The 17,298-nt window shown below is 40.3% G+C and overlaps 1 protein-coding gene across 2 annotated transcripts in view; it reads right to left on the reverse strand.

Annotated features, from left to right (window-relative positions):
- The window catches only part of FCHSD2 (FCH and double SH3 domains 2), a 292,425-nt gene that overhangs the window by 131,463 nt on the left and 143,664 nt on the right, over positions 1–17,298 (reverse strand). For both annotated transcript variants that reach the window (XM_062196673.1, XM_062196672.1), the window contains exons 6-8: positions 12,678–12,811; positions 7,938–7,992; positions 7,007–7,135 (exon numbers count right to left, since the gene is read on the reverse strand). In XM_062196673.1, the coding sequence (XP_062052657.1) occupies positions 7,007–7,135; positions 7,938–7,992; positions 12,678–12,811 (318 nt within the window). The remainder of the gene's footprint in view (positions 1–7,006; positions 7,136–7,937; positions 7,993–12,677; positions 12,812–17,298) is intronic.

Raw genomic sequence — 17,298 nt, forward strand, 5'->3', positions numbered from 1 at the left:
GAGGCAGTTTAAAACCTCTATGTGGGTGATGATTCATCACAGAGTGACAGAAACTGAACACTATACCTGCAAAAGGACAAGAAACAAAATTTGGGGAAGGACAGAAATATTTTAAATATTGATTGTAATTATAATGGTGATTATATGGTAATTTACATTTGTCCAAACTCAACTGATCACATCCTTAAAACAGTCGCATTTTATTGTATGTTAAATTAAACCTCCATAGTACTGATTTTAAAAAGCTTTCTTCAATGCCTCATCATTCTATACACTATTGTCATGTGTCATTTCAGGTATTCTTTACCTCAGTCCGCCTCAATGCCTCATTTATTGTTAATTAGTCAGCTAACGACATTCAGTTAAGATGTCAAGTTAGAATATTCAATTGCCTGTTACACCTGTCCAGTGGAGGGTGTGAAAAGACTGCTGTGTTCTGATTGACATGTTTAAGAGATTGCTTTCAAAAACAAGATCTAGGCAAAGCTTAGAATTAGAAAAGAAACTTGCTACTTGGAAAATCCTGTTGTTTCCAAACATATTTCAAGGAGTCCTAGTTCAGCATAAAGCTTTTGGGAATCAAGTTAGAGAGTAGCATGGGTGGTGTGTGGAGTGGGGAAAACACAGACAAAATGGGCTCACAAAGCTTTAACCAAGTATCTTGCTTTTATCTGTTTTAGATGCAAAGATCCTATGTAGGAGCTTGTTTGAAAAAGTAATTCAACTGCTAAAAGTATGTCCAAATCATTGCTTCAGGAATCTGATAAAGCTTGGCAAGATGCATCCTAATTTTCTCTTTCTGTATCACAGGGAGATAAGCAGGAGAAGGATCTACTAACCCACATCCCATAAGTCCTTTAAAGGCGGCTCCAGAGAATTACCACCTCTTGTTTCTGACTTGCTGAGGATGCAGATTACGTCTGGCTCATCTCTGAATCACCAAGCACCTATCACCTGGTACAAACTCAAACATCTGCTGAATTCAAAATGATGTGCCAATATGGTAAAAGGTCGAATGAAAGCTACTGCAACACAATCTGGCACTCTCTGGTAAAGTGTCTCATACATATCCCTTCTAGGAATATTCTCTTAACAATCTCCTGTACACATGTACCACAGTTAGGTGGAAGACTTTTGATAGCAGCTTGGTTTATAATAAAATAATCAATTAATTTTTTTATGATATATATATATACACACACACACTGAATACTACATAACAAACACAAAAATATTAAAAGTCCACATGGATGGATTTTGTCAAATACAACACTCAATGGAAAACAGCAAGTTTGGGACCTGTGTGGTAGCACAGTGGGTTAAGCTGCTTCCTGTGACAACGGCATCTCTTATCAGAGCCCTGATTCAATAAGCTGCTCCACTTCCTTTCCAGCTCCCTGCTAATGTGCTTGGGAAAGCAGCAGAAGACGACCAAAGTGCTTGGGGCACCAGCCACACACATGGGAGACTCAGAGGGAGTTTTAGGTTCCTGGTTTTGGTTGGACTCAGCCTCAAATGTTGGCCATTTGGGGAGTGAACCAGCAGATAGGAAGAATCTCTCTGTCTCTCCCTTGCTCTCTGTCACTCTGTCTTTCAAATAAATAAAATAAATCTTAAAAAGAAAAAAAGGGGAAGGGGAAGGGGAAGGGAAGAAAAAAAGAATTGCCTAACAGTGCCACGTAGGACAGTACAGCCTGCAAATGATGTTATTAACATCCAAATGGCACTTGGCAGAAAAATAGTTCCCCATCTGTGAAATCAAGAGAAGGAGAGAGCCAAGCCCGAGACTGGGGGGGCTTTCATGCTAACTCACTAAGTGAACAAACGTTACTAGGTAAATCAGAAGCATGACAGAGAAACCAGAGAGGTACACTCAGAATAAAAAAAAAAAAAAAAAAAAAAAAAAAAGCTATTAAATTCAAATATGAATGAGGTGACTTTTACAATATTTAACGCTTAGCTTGAAAAGTCATATAGGGACTTGGATATCAATAATGTTTTTCTCTTCATGTGGACAAAAAAGTCTACAAAACCAAGTTATTTGATTTTCTTCCCCCTCCCCGCCGAAGTAAGGGAAAGGGTTTATTGGGGGAAACCCGACAGACTGGAAGGAAGTGGCGAAGAAGGAAAAAGAGAAGCAAAGCATAAGAGAGAGGTCAAGAGAGAGCACGAGAGAGAAAGATCAAGAGACAGAGGCTGGTGCTGTAGGTCAGCAAGTAAAGCCACCGCCTGCAGTGCTGGTATTCTATATGGGTGCTGGTTCAAGTCCCAGCTGCTCCTCTTCCGATCCAGCTCTCTGCTTTGGGGAGGCAGTAGAAGATGGCCCAAGTCCTTGGGCCCCTGCACCCACATGGGAGACGTGGAAGAAGCTCCTGGCTCCTGACTTCAGATCGGTGCAGCTCCAAGCTGTTGCGGCCAACTGGGGAGCGAACCAGAAGATGGAAGACCTCTTTCTCCCTCTGCCTCTCCTTCTCTCAGTGTAACTCTGACTTTCAAATAAATAATAAAATAAATCTTTAAAAAAAAAAAAAAAAGATCAAGAGACACAGAGAGGGAAAGCAGTCATCTGATTTTCAAGGTCTAGCAATAGTTTTTTCCTTATTTTAGTTTGGAGTCCAAAAAAACCTGCTTGGTGATAGAGCAATTTAGCATCTGTTGGTTTTTTTGTTTTTGTTTTTTTGTTTTCTTTTGTTTTGCTTTCTTGACAGGCAGAGTTAGACAGTGAGAGAGAGAGAGAAAGGTCTTCCTTCCGTTGGTTCACCCCCCAAATGGCCGCTACGGCCGGCACACTGCGCTGATCCGAAGCCAGGAGCCAGGCGCGTCCTCCTGGTCTCCACACGAGTGCAGGGTCCAAGCACTTGGGCCATCCTCCACTGCCTTTCCAGGCCACAGCAGAGAGCTGGACTGGAAGAGGAGCAACCGGGACAGAACCGGAGTACTGGTGCCGCAGGCGGAGGACTAGCCTAGTGAGCCGCAGCACCAGCCTAGCATCTGTTCTAATCAGTACTGTCCTAAGGACAAAAATATTCCTTGGGGAATCTGTCCAAGTACATGCAATTAGATACTGATATGGCCTTGCTCTATTTATTTATTTTTAAAGATTTATTTTATTTACTCGAAAGGCAGAGTAACAGAGAGAGAGAGAGAATCTTCCACTCACTGGTTCACTTCCCTAAATGATCACAACAGTCGGGGCTGGGACAGGACAAAGCCAAGAGTTGGGAGATTCATCCCAGTCTGCCCTGTAGCTGCAGGGGCCCAAGCACCTGGGCCATCTTCCACTGTTTTCCCAGGCACATTAGCAGAGAGCTGGATCGGAAAAGGAGCAGTGGGCCTCATACTGAGGTTTAACCCGTCACACCACACTACTGCCCCTGCTGTGTTCTTACTCCCAAGCATTGAAGTTCTTCTACACACCACTGCTCTACCCACCAACCCAAACACTTACTTAAAATAGAATGTTAATAGAATTTCTGTTCTTTAAAAAGATAACATACGAGGTATATACCAAGCGTTGAAATTAAAAAAAAAAAATTTTTTTTTTATAATCTCACTTAGTCCTCACCAAAGCCAAAGGAAATAAAACAGTACAGGATTACCTCTCATTTAACAAAGGAAGAAGAAATAGATCCCAAGAGTAAACTCTCTATATTCACTCGAGTAAAAGAGCTGATGGTGCTTTTATGGACTGAGATGGTAGGAAGGTTCCAGCCATGGACGTCAGATTTCAACGAATTTCAATCAGCCCCAGAGCAAGTTTAAGTTTCCCTGCCCATCCCCTCAAACTCCTCAATAAAATACTTTGACTTAAAAAAAAAAAAAAACAAAAAAACAGTTGACGGCACAGCTCTGCTTGTCAGAAAGACCTACCAGAGTTCAATCCAATCTTTTTCAAAATTTCCTCATTTGTACAATGGGAACAATTTGTCCTGTGAGGATTAGAATGAGATTACTGATTTGGTCATTATGTATTAATTTAGAAACAATGTGTACTAGGAATCATATACTATGCCAGGTAGATAGCAAGGATAAAGCCTCCAGCGAAGCAGACATCATCATTGTCCTCAAGTGTGTACAGCTGAGTGGGAATAAGGGATTTATGATGGCATCACACAGATGCATGTAAAACTGCAACTCTGCTCAGTGCCTTAAGGATAGGTGGGTTTTAGAGGTGGGAGATATAATCAGATCGAGGAGTTCAGGGAGGTTTTTATCAGAAAATAACACAAGACAAGAGATCTGAAGAAGTAACAAAGGGGGCAAAAGAGAATTTTGACAACCCAGAAGGAGAGATCTGAGGATACTGGCATGTGAGTTTCTCCTATAATTGATCCACTACATCACCATATAGTGAAGCTCCAAGTTGATACCTCTCGCTACAGGCTAATACAGAGGATACACAGAGAAAAGAAAACTTCAAAAGTATCTTTTACATGTTGGTTCACTCTCCAAATGCTTGCAACATGCAATAGCCAGGGCTGGGCCAGACCAAAGCCAGGAACCCAGAATTTCATCTGGGTTTCCCATATAGGTGGGAAAGGCCAAGGAACGTGAGCTGTCATCTGCTGCCTCCAAGGAGGCAGTAGCAGGAAGCAGGATCAGAAGAGGACTTGCTGGACTCAAATGGGAGCTCTGATGTGGAGAGGGTATCCCAAGCTGCAGACAAATCTGCTGTGCCACAATGCCTGTCCCAATATAATCTTCTTTTTAAAAAATATTTATTTATTTGAAAGTCAGTTACACAGAGAAGGAGAGGCAGAGAGAGAGAGAGGTCTTCCATCCACTGGTTCACTCCCCAGATGACTGCAATGGCCGGAGCTGCACCGATCTGAAGCCAGGAACCAGGCGCCTCCTCCGGGTCTTCCCATGCGGAGGAAGCTCCTGGCCCCTGGCTTCGGATTGATGCAGCTCCGGCTACTGCGGCCATCTGGGAAGTGAACCAGAGGATGGAAGACCTCTCTCTCTCTCTCTGACTCGGTGTAACTTTGCCTTTCAAATAAAATAAATAAATCTTTAAAAAAAAACAAACAAACAATACATTTGAGGAAGAGGAGTTGAAAATAAAAGAGAACAGAATAATCAAATGTTAGGGTTCTTGAGAAGATGGGAGAGAATGAGATACAGTCCAAAGCAGAGGTTGTCTGACAGTAACAAGGAAGAACATGACAACAGTTTAAAACGGCTTTCATCTCCTGTACCTTTTCCTTTATTTCAAAGTTAAAGATCCATATAAGTGGTAGAAACAGGGCAGTACTGAGATCAAGTTAGGGGACACAAACCATAATCCAGTGTACTTGCACTTCAGCAAGCAGTTAATGCCCAGCATATTTTCATACAGCCATCTGACACTGCCTTTTGTTTGCTGTACAGGCACCCAAAATCTTTAAATGTTAATGTATAATTTTATCATGATGAAAATTTTAAAATAGAACTTCAGAAAAATCAAAAGTAACTACATTATTATCATCAGATGTGGTTGATGGGCAAAATTCTGGTTACTAAAGAATTCAGGGGCAGAGGCTGGCATTTTGATAGAACAGGTTGTCACCATTTGCAAGGCTCATATCCCAAATCAGAGGACTGGTTTGAGATCCTACTGCTCTGCTTCTAATCCAGCTCCATGCTAATGTGCCTAAGGAAAACAGTAGAAGATGGCCTAAGTGCTTGGGATCCTACCACCCACCAGATGGAGTTCCAGGCTCCTGGTTTCAGCCTGGCCCAGCCCTGGCCATTGAGGCCATTTGGGGAATGAACCAATGGATAGAAGATCTCTTTCTCTCTCTTTCCCTCAGGCTGTCAATCTGACTCTCAAATAAACAAACAAAAAAGAATTCAGGGTACATTTTAAATAAAAATAATTATTCTTATAAGAATGTTTTAGAAAATAGGGACATAGCTTAACAAAAATAAAATTATGCTGAAATATCATCTCTGAGAATTTAGAAGGTACTTGAAGATTCTGTCTAGCTTCAATATGCTGACTCTAATGACCTACATGGCAAAAAACTACTCGGAACCAGATTCTCAGCTTAAGAAGTCTCCCCACATGAGTGGCAGGATTCCAAGTACTTAAGCCATTACCTGTTGCCTCCCAGGATCTACATTAGCTAGAAGCTGGATTCAAAAGGGAATTGGACTCAGACTCAGGCATTCTAAAACGTGATGTGGAAATCACAAGCAGCATCTTAACTGCTACGCCAAATGCCTGCCCCTAAGCATTTTTTACACTAAAAATTAATTCCAAATTCCCTGAAACAGGTCATCTAAATAATGTCAACCACAATACAATAAAATGCAAAATAGCCTTGCTACTGTTTTATAGATTCAATCCTATATACCCAACACCCAGCTCATGAGGTTTTTTTTTTTTTTTTTTTTTTTTGAAGATTTATCTTATTTGAAAGACAGAGTTATAGAGAGAGGTCTTCCATCTGCTGGTTCACTCCCCAGATCCCAGATGGCCGCAACGGCTGGACCTGCACCAATCTGAAGCCAGGAGCCAGAAGCTTCTTCCAGGTCTCCCACGTGGGTATAGGGGCCCAAGGACTTGGCCCATCCTCCCCTGCTTTTCCAGGCCACAGGAGAGAGCTGGATCGGAAGTGGAGCAGCTGGGACTAGAACCGGCGCCCACATGGGATGTCAGTGCTTCAGGCCGCTGCACCACAATTTATTTGAAAGGCAGAGTGACAGAGAAAAGAGAGAGAGAGAGGAAAAAAAATCTATCTGGCTCACTCCCCAAATGCCTGCAATAGCTGGGGCTGGCTCAGGCCAAAGCCAGGAGCACGAACTCCATTTGGGTTTCCCATGTGGGTGACGGGAACCCAAGTAATTGTGCCTTGTCTGTAGGAAGTTGGGTTGGAAGTAGAGTAACCAGGACTTGAACAGACACTCCATCTAATATGGGATGGTTGTCCTAAATGGTGGCTTAACCCCCTGGACCACAGTGCCAATCCCAGAGTTGTTTGTAATTAAAACAAAATTACCACAGATATTAAAACTGCATTACCTTCATAATGTTAACTAAATCTGTTTGATAGTAGCGATCCTGATGTGCATTGGCTGCTGCTAGCGTAAGAAGATAATCATTCCTTGCGTGCGTAGCCTTAGAGTTACATTCAGAACGCCGAGCTTTTAACTAAAACATAGTAAGAGGGAAAAATAATCAGTGTGAACTGATGCCGCACTACAAAACACAGAAGATATTACTCTTGGTAATGAATGGCTCTCCACCGGGAGCAAAGGCAGTCAGGTGGAGAAAACTTTTGTTATGTATGTAACAATTATTCATCACCAGTAAGGAATTAAACCATTACTAGAACACATGGCAATAATTTTTTTCAAATATTTGTTATTTGCACTTTGCACACTCCAATGCTTTCCAGAGAACTTCCAAATATTTTCATCATTTAATTCAGGTGGGAACATGAACTTTCCAAAATTAAGTAAATATGTTATCTTCAAAAGACATCGGCAAATGTAGTAGAGTGCCAGAGAGCAGAATACTTGCTGGGAGCCTGTCAGCCAAAGCCAGGTCACCAAGCTGACCTATCAGGTATTGCACAGCTTGAAGGTCCCACACAGAAAACTGATGGCATTTGGCCCAAAACAGCTGCTCTGTCTGAATGAAATGGAATCTGTAGAACTTTCTAAAGCCCCTGGGCCAACTCTTGACTAAGAGTTAAAGACAACAGGCTACCCAAGTCATTAAGGTACTGAAACTTATCCCTAAAGCAGTCTTGAGAAGAAAGCTGTGTCCAAGGTATTGGCACCTGGGTGCAAATCCCTCAAGAACTTGGAGGAGAATCCCTCCCTGAGTTATTATCTTTAAAAGACTTCTCTGTGGTAGAAATAATACACTCCCACCCTCAAAAATCCAACTCTTTATTTTGTAAATTAAGAGGTTTCTCAATTGCGAAATACATCTTTCAAAAACTCACCTTTACACTTGCCTTCTGTAAACTGATTCTTGATTGGAAAAGACTAAGTTTAGATCTATAATAAAAATAGAAAAGTACATTTAATAATATAATAATAAAATTACATATCACTGCTTACCAATTTTAAAAATTGGCTTTCTCTCAAAGCACTTTCCTAAAAAAGAACTTAAAAATGGAAAACCACAAATAGTAATTATTTTCTACAAGAAGAATTTAATATTATGGTAAGGTAGGAAATACTGGCCTTAACAAAAACACCTTGAATGACAAAATAACAATTTGACAAAGAAAACATCAAAATAGACTGGTATCTCCTAATAAACAGTCATCAAACTATAAATGATTCCCAATATCACAAAATTTCACACACTTAAGCTCCTGCACGGAAGCATCGAACCTATGGAGACAAAGGTTACCAAGCCTTTGGGGCTATGTGTGATCCACTGTAACACACCAGGATATAATCTCAGGCTCTAGAAAATCTTTACTTCCATTGTTTCCTCTATTAAAAGCTCTTGCATGGGTGCCTGCCTGTGTGTCACCTTTATTCCTAAGGGCACGCTGAACTTATTGAGAAAGTCCTTGAATTTTCTGCCCCATATACTTTGGTTCTCTGTTTAATATTCTCCCACTCTGGTATTCTTATCTCCCTAGATTTCCATTGACTTCAGAGGAGATCCATAATCTAACAATCAGTAGTAGAATCTCCAACATTGGTTTTACCCAAACAACTAGAGAGAACCACACAGACAAACGCTAAAGAACAAGCAACCTCCCCCTATCCCAGGCAGTGATTTTTCTAAAGCTGGAATGTTTGTCTTGACTGCAGTGTCATGGAGATTGCCATGGGAGAATGCAATGCACGTGCTGGCAGCTACATCATTATATGAAGAAAAGTTGCAGAATCAGACAGAGCAGCTGGTCTCTGCAGAGCCAGTGTGAAAAGGATAGCTGGGGCCAGCGCTGTGGCACAGTGGGTTAAAGCCCTGGCCTGAAGCTCAGGCATCCCATATGGGCGCCGGTTCTAGTCCCGGCTGCTGCACTTCTGATCCACCTCTCTGCTGTCCTGGGAAAGCAGAAGAAGATGGCCCAAGTCCTTGGGCCCCTGCACCCGCACAGGAGACCCGGAAGAAGCTCCTGGCTCCTGGCTTCAGATTGGCGCAGCTTTAGCCATTGCAGTCATCTGGGGAGTGAACCAGCAGATGGAAGACCTCACTCTGTAATTCTGTCTTTCAAATAAATAAAATAAATCTTAAAAAAAAAACAAAAGATAGCAAAAGCAGCCTCTTATCTTTCTAACGAAACAGAAAACATTCAGGGATGAACACAAGCCATTCCAAGTATTTCTCACTACTAAAAAAAATAAAATAAAATAAAGGACCAGTGTTGTGGCCTAGTGGGTAAAGCCACCCTCTGTAATGCTGGCATACCGACAGCCAATGGTTCTTGTCCTCGTTTCTCTACTTCCGATCCAGCTCCCTGCTAACGGCCTAGGGAAAGTAGCAAAGGATGGCCCAAGTGTTTGGGGCCCCGTCACCCACATGGGAGACCTGGATGAAGCAGCTGGCTTTGGCCTGGCTGAGTCCTAGCTGGTGTGGCAACTTGGGGAGTGAACCAGTGGATGGAAGATCTCTCTCTCTCTCTCTCTCTCTCTCCCTCGCTCCCTCCCCCTGTAACACCGATTTTCAATTACATAAATAAATCCTTTACAAAAAATTAATTGTAAGATACGTCTATTATTTTCTACCTTGTCATATTCTTATTTAATGGAGGTTTTTTGTTTTTACTCATCAGATTCCTATTCATTTTGATCTAGAAAAGCAAAGGCCACAAATGTAAAGATTTGAGAGAGCTTGTTCAGGTTAAGATGTTTGAGGTTTCCCTAGTTCTCCTTTTTCTGTAGTCAATATTCAAATAGGCTGAGTTGCACCTAGATCTTCTAATGTAAGACTTAAAGTTTCTGGCTTCTGTTCACTTGCTAATCCTCATATACTTCTTGTGCGATAATAAGGTAAATAGCAGACAGGGATAGAAATCACTATTAAGGAATTAGAGATTAAAAATAGCACCTCTCTTTAAAGATTAAATCTAGATTTAAATCTAGATTAAAATTCTAATTAAAAATTAAAATCTAGATTAAAATATAGAAAAAGATAGGATTTATTTACAAGCCATACACTACAAATAAAAAACCAGACTGTGTATTACTCTTCATCTTCTAGCCTTCCCATGTTAGTGTTCCTTGGGGTTCTAAATTCAATATTTCATTCTATATATGATTGCATCTATATAACTATCATCTTGATAGGCAACTACCTACCAAACTAAGATCTTTAGGCTCAAATTCTCCAAGAGCCAGATACTTACTTACTTACTAAACCTTCATGCTAATGTATTCCCAGGCTCTTCAAAGTCCACATATCCAAAATGAAACTCATCATCTCTTTCAAATTGCATCCTCTTTCTTTTATAGTCTCTCATAACATGCACATCTGAACATCTACTGAAACCATGTGTAGTCTAGTTTTCACTGCCCTTCCTGAACTTATTTCTACTTAGAAAAATTAATTATTCAAGACTTTGTCCAAACATCACTGCTTCTAGAAAGGTTTTCTTCATCATTAGGCAAATTCAATCTCTCCATTTTCCATGCTTTTACAACAGTATTTTCAAATTATTTCTGTAAGTAAATTCCTAGATACTAGGTGAATGACTTCAGGGATTTAATTTCTTTGAGTTTTTTTTTTTTTTGACAGGCAGAGTGGACAGTGAGAGAGAGAGAGACAGAGAGAAAGGTCTTCCTTTTTGCCATTGTTTCACCCTCCAATGGCCGCCGCGGTAGGCGCGCTGCGGCTGGCGCACCGCGCTGATCCGATGAGTTTACTGTGAATGAGTAAGTTATAAAGTTACTTTTAAACACATTCTCAAATTCTAGGTTTTAAACTCCTTGAGGGCACAAAGGTTATCTCACTCACCCTCTGTACTCAAAGTACCCAATACAAAGTAATTACTCAATAAACATTTGGTGAATAAATTAAGGTAATGAGAATGAGAAAGGGGCATTTCTTACTTTACAGGTGAATTAATTTCCAGAAGTTACACACTGAACTAAAACATCTAACTTGTTGCTCCCTTTGAGTCAGGGCCAGAGGAGAAGGCAGTGAAACACCTCAGTGCATGAGACTGTCAGCTCCTTGCTACTCAGAACAGTCATGTGCTCACGTTCACCCTGTGGGCCACGGCTAAGTTAGGTATTTACACACAGTCTGCACATCCGTCAATCCTGTGTTGTAGACAGGATGTTTCTAACAGGAATCACCTATTCCAAAACCCTCAGATTTCATAAGGAAGACGGACCCGTTGACTCTATGACAGTGCAAGAAATATTTGTATGCTCAAAAAAAATAAACAATAGACAATAAATTAACTTAGGGAAATAAGTTATATTCCTATAACTTCAAGTACTCGATAAGGATTCATTTACTAATCATTAGCACTAAATAAAACTTTCAGGAGCCCCTCAATTTTCACAAGAAACTTATGAGATGGCTTACATTTTTTGCAGATAAAAAACTTATTAGAGGAGCTGGTGCTGTGACACAGCGGGGAAAGCCACCACCTGCAGTGCCAGCATCCCATATGGGTGCCAATTCTAGTCCCGGCTGCTCCATTTCCAATCCAGCTCTCTGCTATGGCCTGGGAAAGCAGTAGAAGATGGCCCAAGTGCCTGGGATCCTGCACCCATGTTGGGGACCCAGATGAAGCACCAAGCTCCTGGCTTCAGATTGGTGCAGCTCTGGCAACTTCAGCCATTTGGGGAGTGAACCAGTGGATGGAAGACCTCTCTCTCCCTCTCTGTTTCTGCCTCTCTGTAATTCTGCCTTTCAAATAAATACTAAATAAATCTTTTAAAAAAAACTTATTAGAAATATACCCTCCTATTTGCTGGTCTGTACAAGTACTTAAAAGTTTTTCTGATTTCCTGCCTAGTAGTCCAGACTTCTAGATGTTCCATCGGTCAGCACACTGAGCAGGCAGGTCTGCTCCTGCTCACAGACCTCTTCAAAGCCCAATTCTGTCACACAGGTTTATGTGCTCTCATCAATTTTTAATGAAACATCCTCAACATATCATTGCAAAAATCATTTTGCTTGCTTTATAAAGTACCATCAGTTTCTTCTTTTCCTAGTTATTTTCAAAATGAAGAACTGTAATTTACACACATGGAAAGTAAAATTCACACATTTGTTAGAGTACACAAAAAACATATTTACTAGAATTTCATGTAAAAGTAAAAACAGTGCCTGGGCAGGTGTCTATAGAGAGGTCAGTGCCAGTGTCCAGTTCATGTGTCCGTGGTCCTTCGAAGGCACTCTGAGGATCAAGGGATTTCCTGTGATCACACTTGATTTGGAGTCTAGCATGAGGAAAATGAGGCTCTGACACTCTGCTATTCAGACATCGTGGCAACTTTAACTAGACTTTTGATGAATTTTCAAATCTGCAAATACAATATTGTCTTCTTTCCTTTTCCTATCTCCCTATATTAATCTAGATAAAAATCAACCAATCCAAAAAAAAAAAAAAAACCTGTGCTCTTAAATACATAGCATATGTAAGTCAAATGAAATCAACACAGTCTAAGAAAAACCCTCTGCCCTGTATTGACAGAGAACAAAGTATGAGCAAAGATAACATTTATGTGCAGAATCATTTTCTCAGAAATGCTCAAACACATACTTTGCCTCGATGTCAGCTTTCTCTCGTACTGCATGGGCCATCTGTTCGGTCTCAAAGTACTTCTTTTTGCCTTTAGCTAAATCTTTCACTGTCTCTTGTAATTCAGTTTGGATCTTTGTCAACTGGTCCACACACTGTAAAACACAAAAGTGCAATTATTATGATTTCAGTTTTCAGACTTACAGAAAATAAGTTTGTCCTATGGACTATTCATTAAGCCTTCAGGATGGAAACACAGACACTAAAAGCATCCTTCAAAAATTGCAAATTAAGATCCATCTGGTACTCCCATCTCAAGTACTGTATCAAATAGTGTCACAGTTTATCCTAATTATTATCCTTTGAGAAATAGTCCAAGTGATGCTGATGTCTGATATTAGTCAACATAAGAAGAGCACATCTATGAGATATCCTTCAGGTTGGAGATATCATGGCAATCAAGGCAAAATAATAAATTAATTCTGAATTTCTTTCTAATCGTAATAAATTCTCTCTATACATCTGAGTAACCAACAGTACAAAGGATATTACAGAATTCATTCCTAAGAATGGAGTGAAATCTGATTTGATAAGCTCTAGGTAAAGGAGAAAATATCTGTACCATATAATGATTATTACCCAAAGCTAACCCTAGCCCAACTCCTTGAATACACATCTACATTCTAGGAGGAGGAACTGACACATTTGTTCTAGGAGAATGGATAGATCTAATATCTCAAAGAAATGTTTAACCAACAATGAGGTCAAAGTAACACTACTTAGGGATCCTACTGGATATGCAAAGGGGAATCATTTCCCCTAATTTGAAACAAACCACTGCTAGTTTCACTAGCCTGAGGCCTTTGGCTGAAAAACTTCTGAGCCTAGAACAGCACTGTCAGTACCTGGTGGAGTCTGACAAAAGCCTGGCAAAGCAGGAGTTGACACTGATGAGGGACTGCAATGCAGGTGTGAACAAGGTAGAGTTATGCACTTTAAAACAAAACACCAGAAGAGCAAGTGTGAACCTATTACACTTACAACATAAAGGTTAGAGTCTCCCAGAAATTGTTAGGTATTAGGAAAGGAATATTTCACAGAGGTTGATAGATCTAGAAGGTTCTGTATGGACAGACAGAAGCAAACTAACCACGTACATTTATTGAGCACTAAGTGTTAAGCTGTGAATAAAGGGTTTATTTTATATATTTTTAAACTTAAAAAATTATTTGAGAGGCAGAACAAGACAGAGCCCCCTCCTATGGTTCAATCCTCAAATCCTAGGGGCCCAGGAACTCAATCGAGGTCTTCCACATTGGCAGTAGGGATCAAAATAGCTGAGCCATCACCTCCCGGGCCACACGTTGGCAGGAAGTTGGATAGGACTTGAACCCAAAAATTCTGATTATGGGATATTTCAATAAAAGCTGATGAGAGGACAGAGAGGACAGCTGTGTTATTAGACAACATTGCTTATGAACTCGGACACACAACAACGCGGGAGCCATGAGAGGGGTACTACAAATGAACTCTAACGATCTGACGGAGAAACCATGGCTCTGGGCTTCTGTGAGTATGGTGATTGCCCTATCTGCCATGTCACTTGTCAGGGCCCTGAAAGCTCTATAGAATTACATATAAGATTTTACTCTCCTTCAGGACCTGAGCTTTTACCCCCACCCCCACAAACATGTGCTACTTCAACCCACACTTATCACCTGGAGGATCAAACAGAATAACTGATCTGTTATCGTGGACTAGGAATATAGCGCCAGGAGAATTAACTCTACCAGTGCCAGCTGTGGCCAATGATATCTTGCAAGACTAAAACCTTAGCTGCACTTAAAAAGACTCCCTGTGGGCATAGCACAGCCACTATGTTAGGGCCTTACAAGAGAAACGTATTAGTAGTAGTCCCAATTTAAAACAAGGAAACAGACTCAGAGGGCAAGTACCTTACTCAAAGTTCATAGAACAAGGATGTAATTATATCATTTACCATGCAACTCCATTAAAGAATGTACTCAGTTTTGTGCTGATCAACCATGTTTTGAAGGTCTCAGAGATACTTTATCTTCAAAGAATATACTTTTAAAAAACTGACCTATAATTCACATACCACAAAGTCCACCATCTTAAAGTGCATAATTCAGTGGTTTTTAGTATAGTCACAAGGTTGTACAATCACTACCACAATCTATTCCCAAAACCTGTTTTCTTCAACATTCTCAAGAGAAAAAGGGGGACACGAGTCCTGTCAGAAGAGATGTTAGAGCGGAGAAGGGGGATTATCAGGAACTGAGTGGGTGGGAGGAATAGAGATACTGGCCAAAAGAGTTACAAGATGAGTAACTTTGTAGACCAAACCTACAACATAGCAAGGTGACTGTGGTTAATAATACTGTATTGTCACTATGAGAGACAATGACATGATCAGCCCTTGTCTTGACTGTTGAGGAACAATTTACTATTTTATTCCTTTTAGTATTTTTGTTGTTGTGGTGGTTGTTGTTGCTCTGTTTGTTCTACATAAGACCACTGGTTGAACTCTGTAATCAATATACAATCATTCTTAGGCGTTTAAAATGAACAGAAAAGTGGTCTATGTTAAACATAGGAGTGGGAATAAGAGAGGGAGGAGATATATAGGTTGGCACATGCTCACTCGGACTTACCTCCAATGGTGGAACTAGAAATGTGCCAGGGGATTTCAAATCAATCTTACCAAGGAGGCTGGTACCAATGCCAGCGCACTTGGTAAAGTGATAAGTATAAATACACAACCGATTAAAAAGATAGGGTATGTGTCGAAGAGATTTCACAAATAAGACCAGTGTAAGCAAATAAAGAAGGATAGAATTAAAAGGGAGAGAATGATCCTGCGGGGGAAGCAGGACACACAGCAGACTCATAGAATGGCAAATGCCCAAAACAGCACTCCTGCCTCAGAATCAACCCTTGGGACATTCGGATCTCGCTAAAAGGTCCATGAGAGTCTCACAGGCATGGAAAGCCATGACACAGTGGCAAAAAACAATCTAAATGAAAGACCCTGGTGAACAAGAGCCCAGCAGAAGGAACAGACCATCAAGGAGAGAGGCGCCTTTCTCTGAAGGGAGGAAGGAACCTCCACTGTGACACGGCCTTGACTAAACAAGTTCAGAGTCGGTGAACTCAAGGGACTTCCATAGCCTAGACAGCTCATAGCAAGAGACTCAGGTGATTGCTGACGTCATAAATAAGAGTGCCAATTGTTAAATCAACAACGGGAGTCACTGGGTACATGCTCCCCACATAGGATCTCTGTCCTTAATGTGTTTTACTATGAAACTTAAAAACACTACTAGTCGAACAATACCCTATACCTTGTGTGGTTGTGTGAATGCAGCCTGTTGAAATCCTTGCTTAGTATATACTAAGTTGATCTTCAGTATATGAAGGTAATTGAAAATGAAACTCAATAAAGGGCGGGATGGGAGAGGGAGAGGGGAGGGCCATGGGAGGGAAGGAGGTGGTGGTGGTGGGGGAGCCACAATACAAAAGTTGCACTTTGTAAATTCACATTTATGAAATAAAAAATTAAAAAAATAAAAATAAAAATAAATTAAAAAAATACTGTATTGTGTACCTGAAATTTGCTAAGAGAGTAGTTCTTAAGTATTCTCATCATTAAAAAAAAGTACATGAGATGATGGGTATATTAATTAGCTTGATTTTAGTAATCATTTCACAACATGTATGTATATTGAGATATCATGTTGCACAACTTGAATATATTCAATTTTATTTTTCAATTATATTAAAATAAATTTGAAAAATAACAATAAGACCTGGTATGACAAATGCTCCAGCTCTTTTCCAATACTTATCTGAGCAGACACAGAAATGAGTTTACCTGTTGAAATCTTTACTTAGTATAGAGTTGATCTTCTGTATATAAAGATAATTTAAAATGAATCTTAATGAAGAATGGGATGGGAGAGGGAGGAGGAGGTGGGACAGTTTGGGGGTGGGAGGGCGGATATGGGGGGAAGAACCACCATAATCCAAAAGTTGTACTTATGAAATTTATATTTATTAAATAAAAAAAGAATAAATTCCTTTCTTAATAAGAGTTTGCCATGAAAAAAAGAAAGAAAGAAATGAGTTTATATTAAGGCTTACATTAAGTTTCATAAAAGCTAAGGGATCTATAAAATGATGACAAATCTGAATATTATAATCCAGGATCCTAATGAAGAAATTAAGAGTATAGTCCCTGGGGCCAGCATTGTGACACAGTGGGTTAAGCTACCACCTCTTATGACAGCATTCCATGCCTGTTAGAGTCCCAATTGCTCCATTTCCAATCCTGCCACCCATATGAAGGACCCAGATGGAGTTCAGTCATTTGGGGAGTGAACCAGAGGATGGAAGATCTCTCTCTCTGTCTCTCTCACTCTTCACTCTTCTATGTCTCCCCCTCTTTCTATGTAACTCTACCTTTCAAACAAATAACTCTTAAAAAAAAAAGAAATAAGTATAGTCCCTGAGTATGACAGATACTAAGATAGGAAAACTTGCTAATAACTTGAACATAGGAATCAAAAAAGTAATCTGAGCCAATATGTCAATGCTCTACTAACAATTAGGTTCTGGAAAT

Source organism: Lepus europaeus, chromosome 7, assembly GCF_033115175.1.
Source record: "Lepus europaeus isolate LE1 chromosome 7, mLepTim1.pri, whole genome shotgun sequence".
NCBI classification, from domain to species: Eukaryota; Metazoa; Chordata; class Mammalia; order Lagomorpha; family Leporidae; genus Lepus; species Lepus europaeus.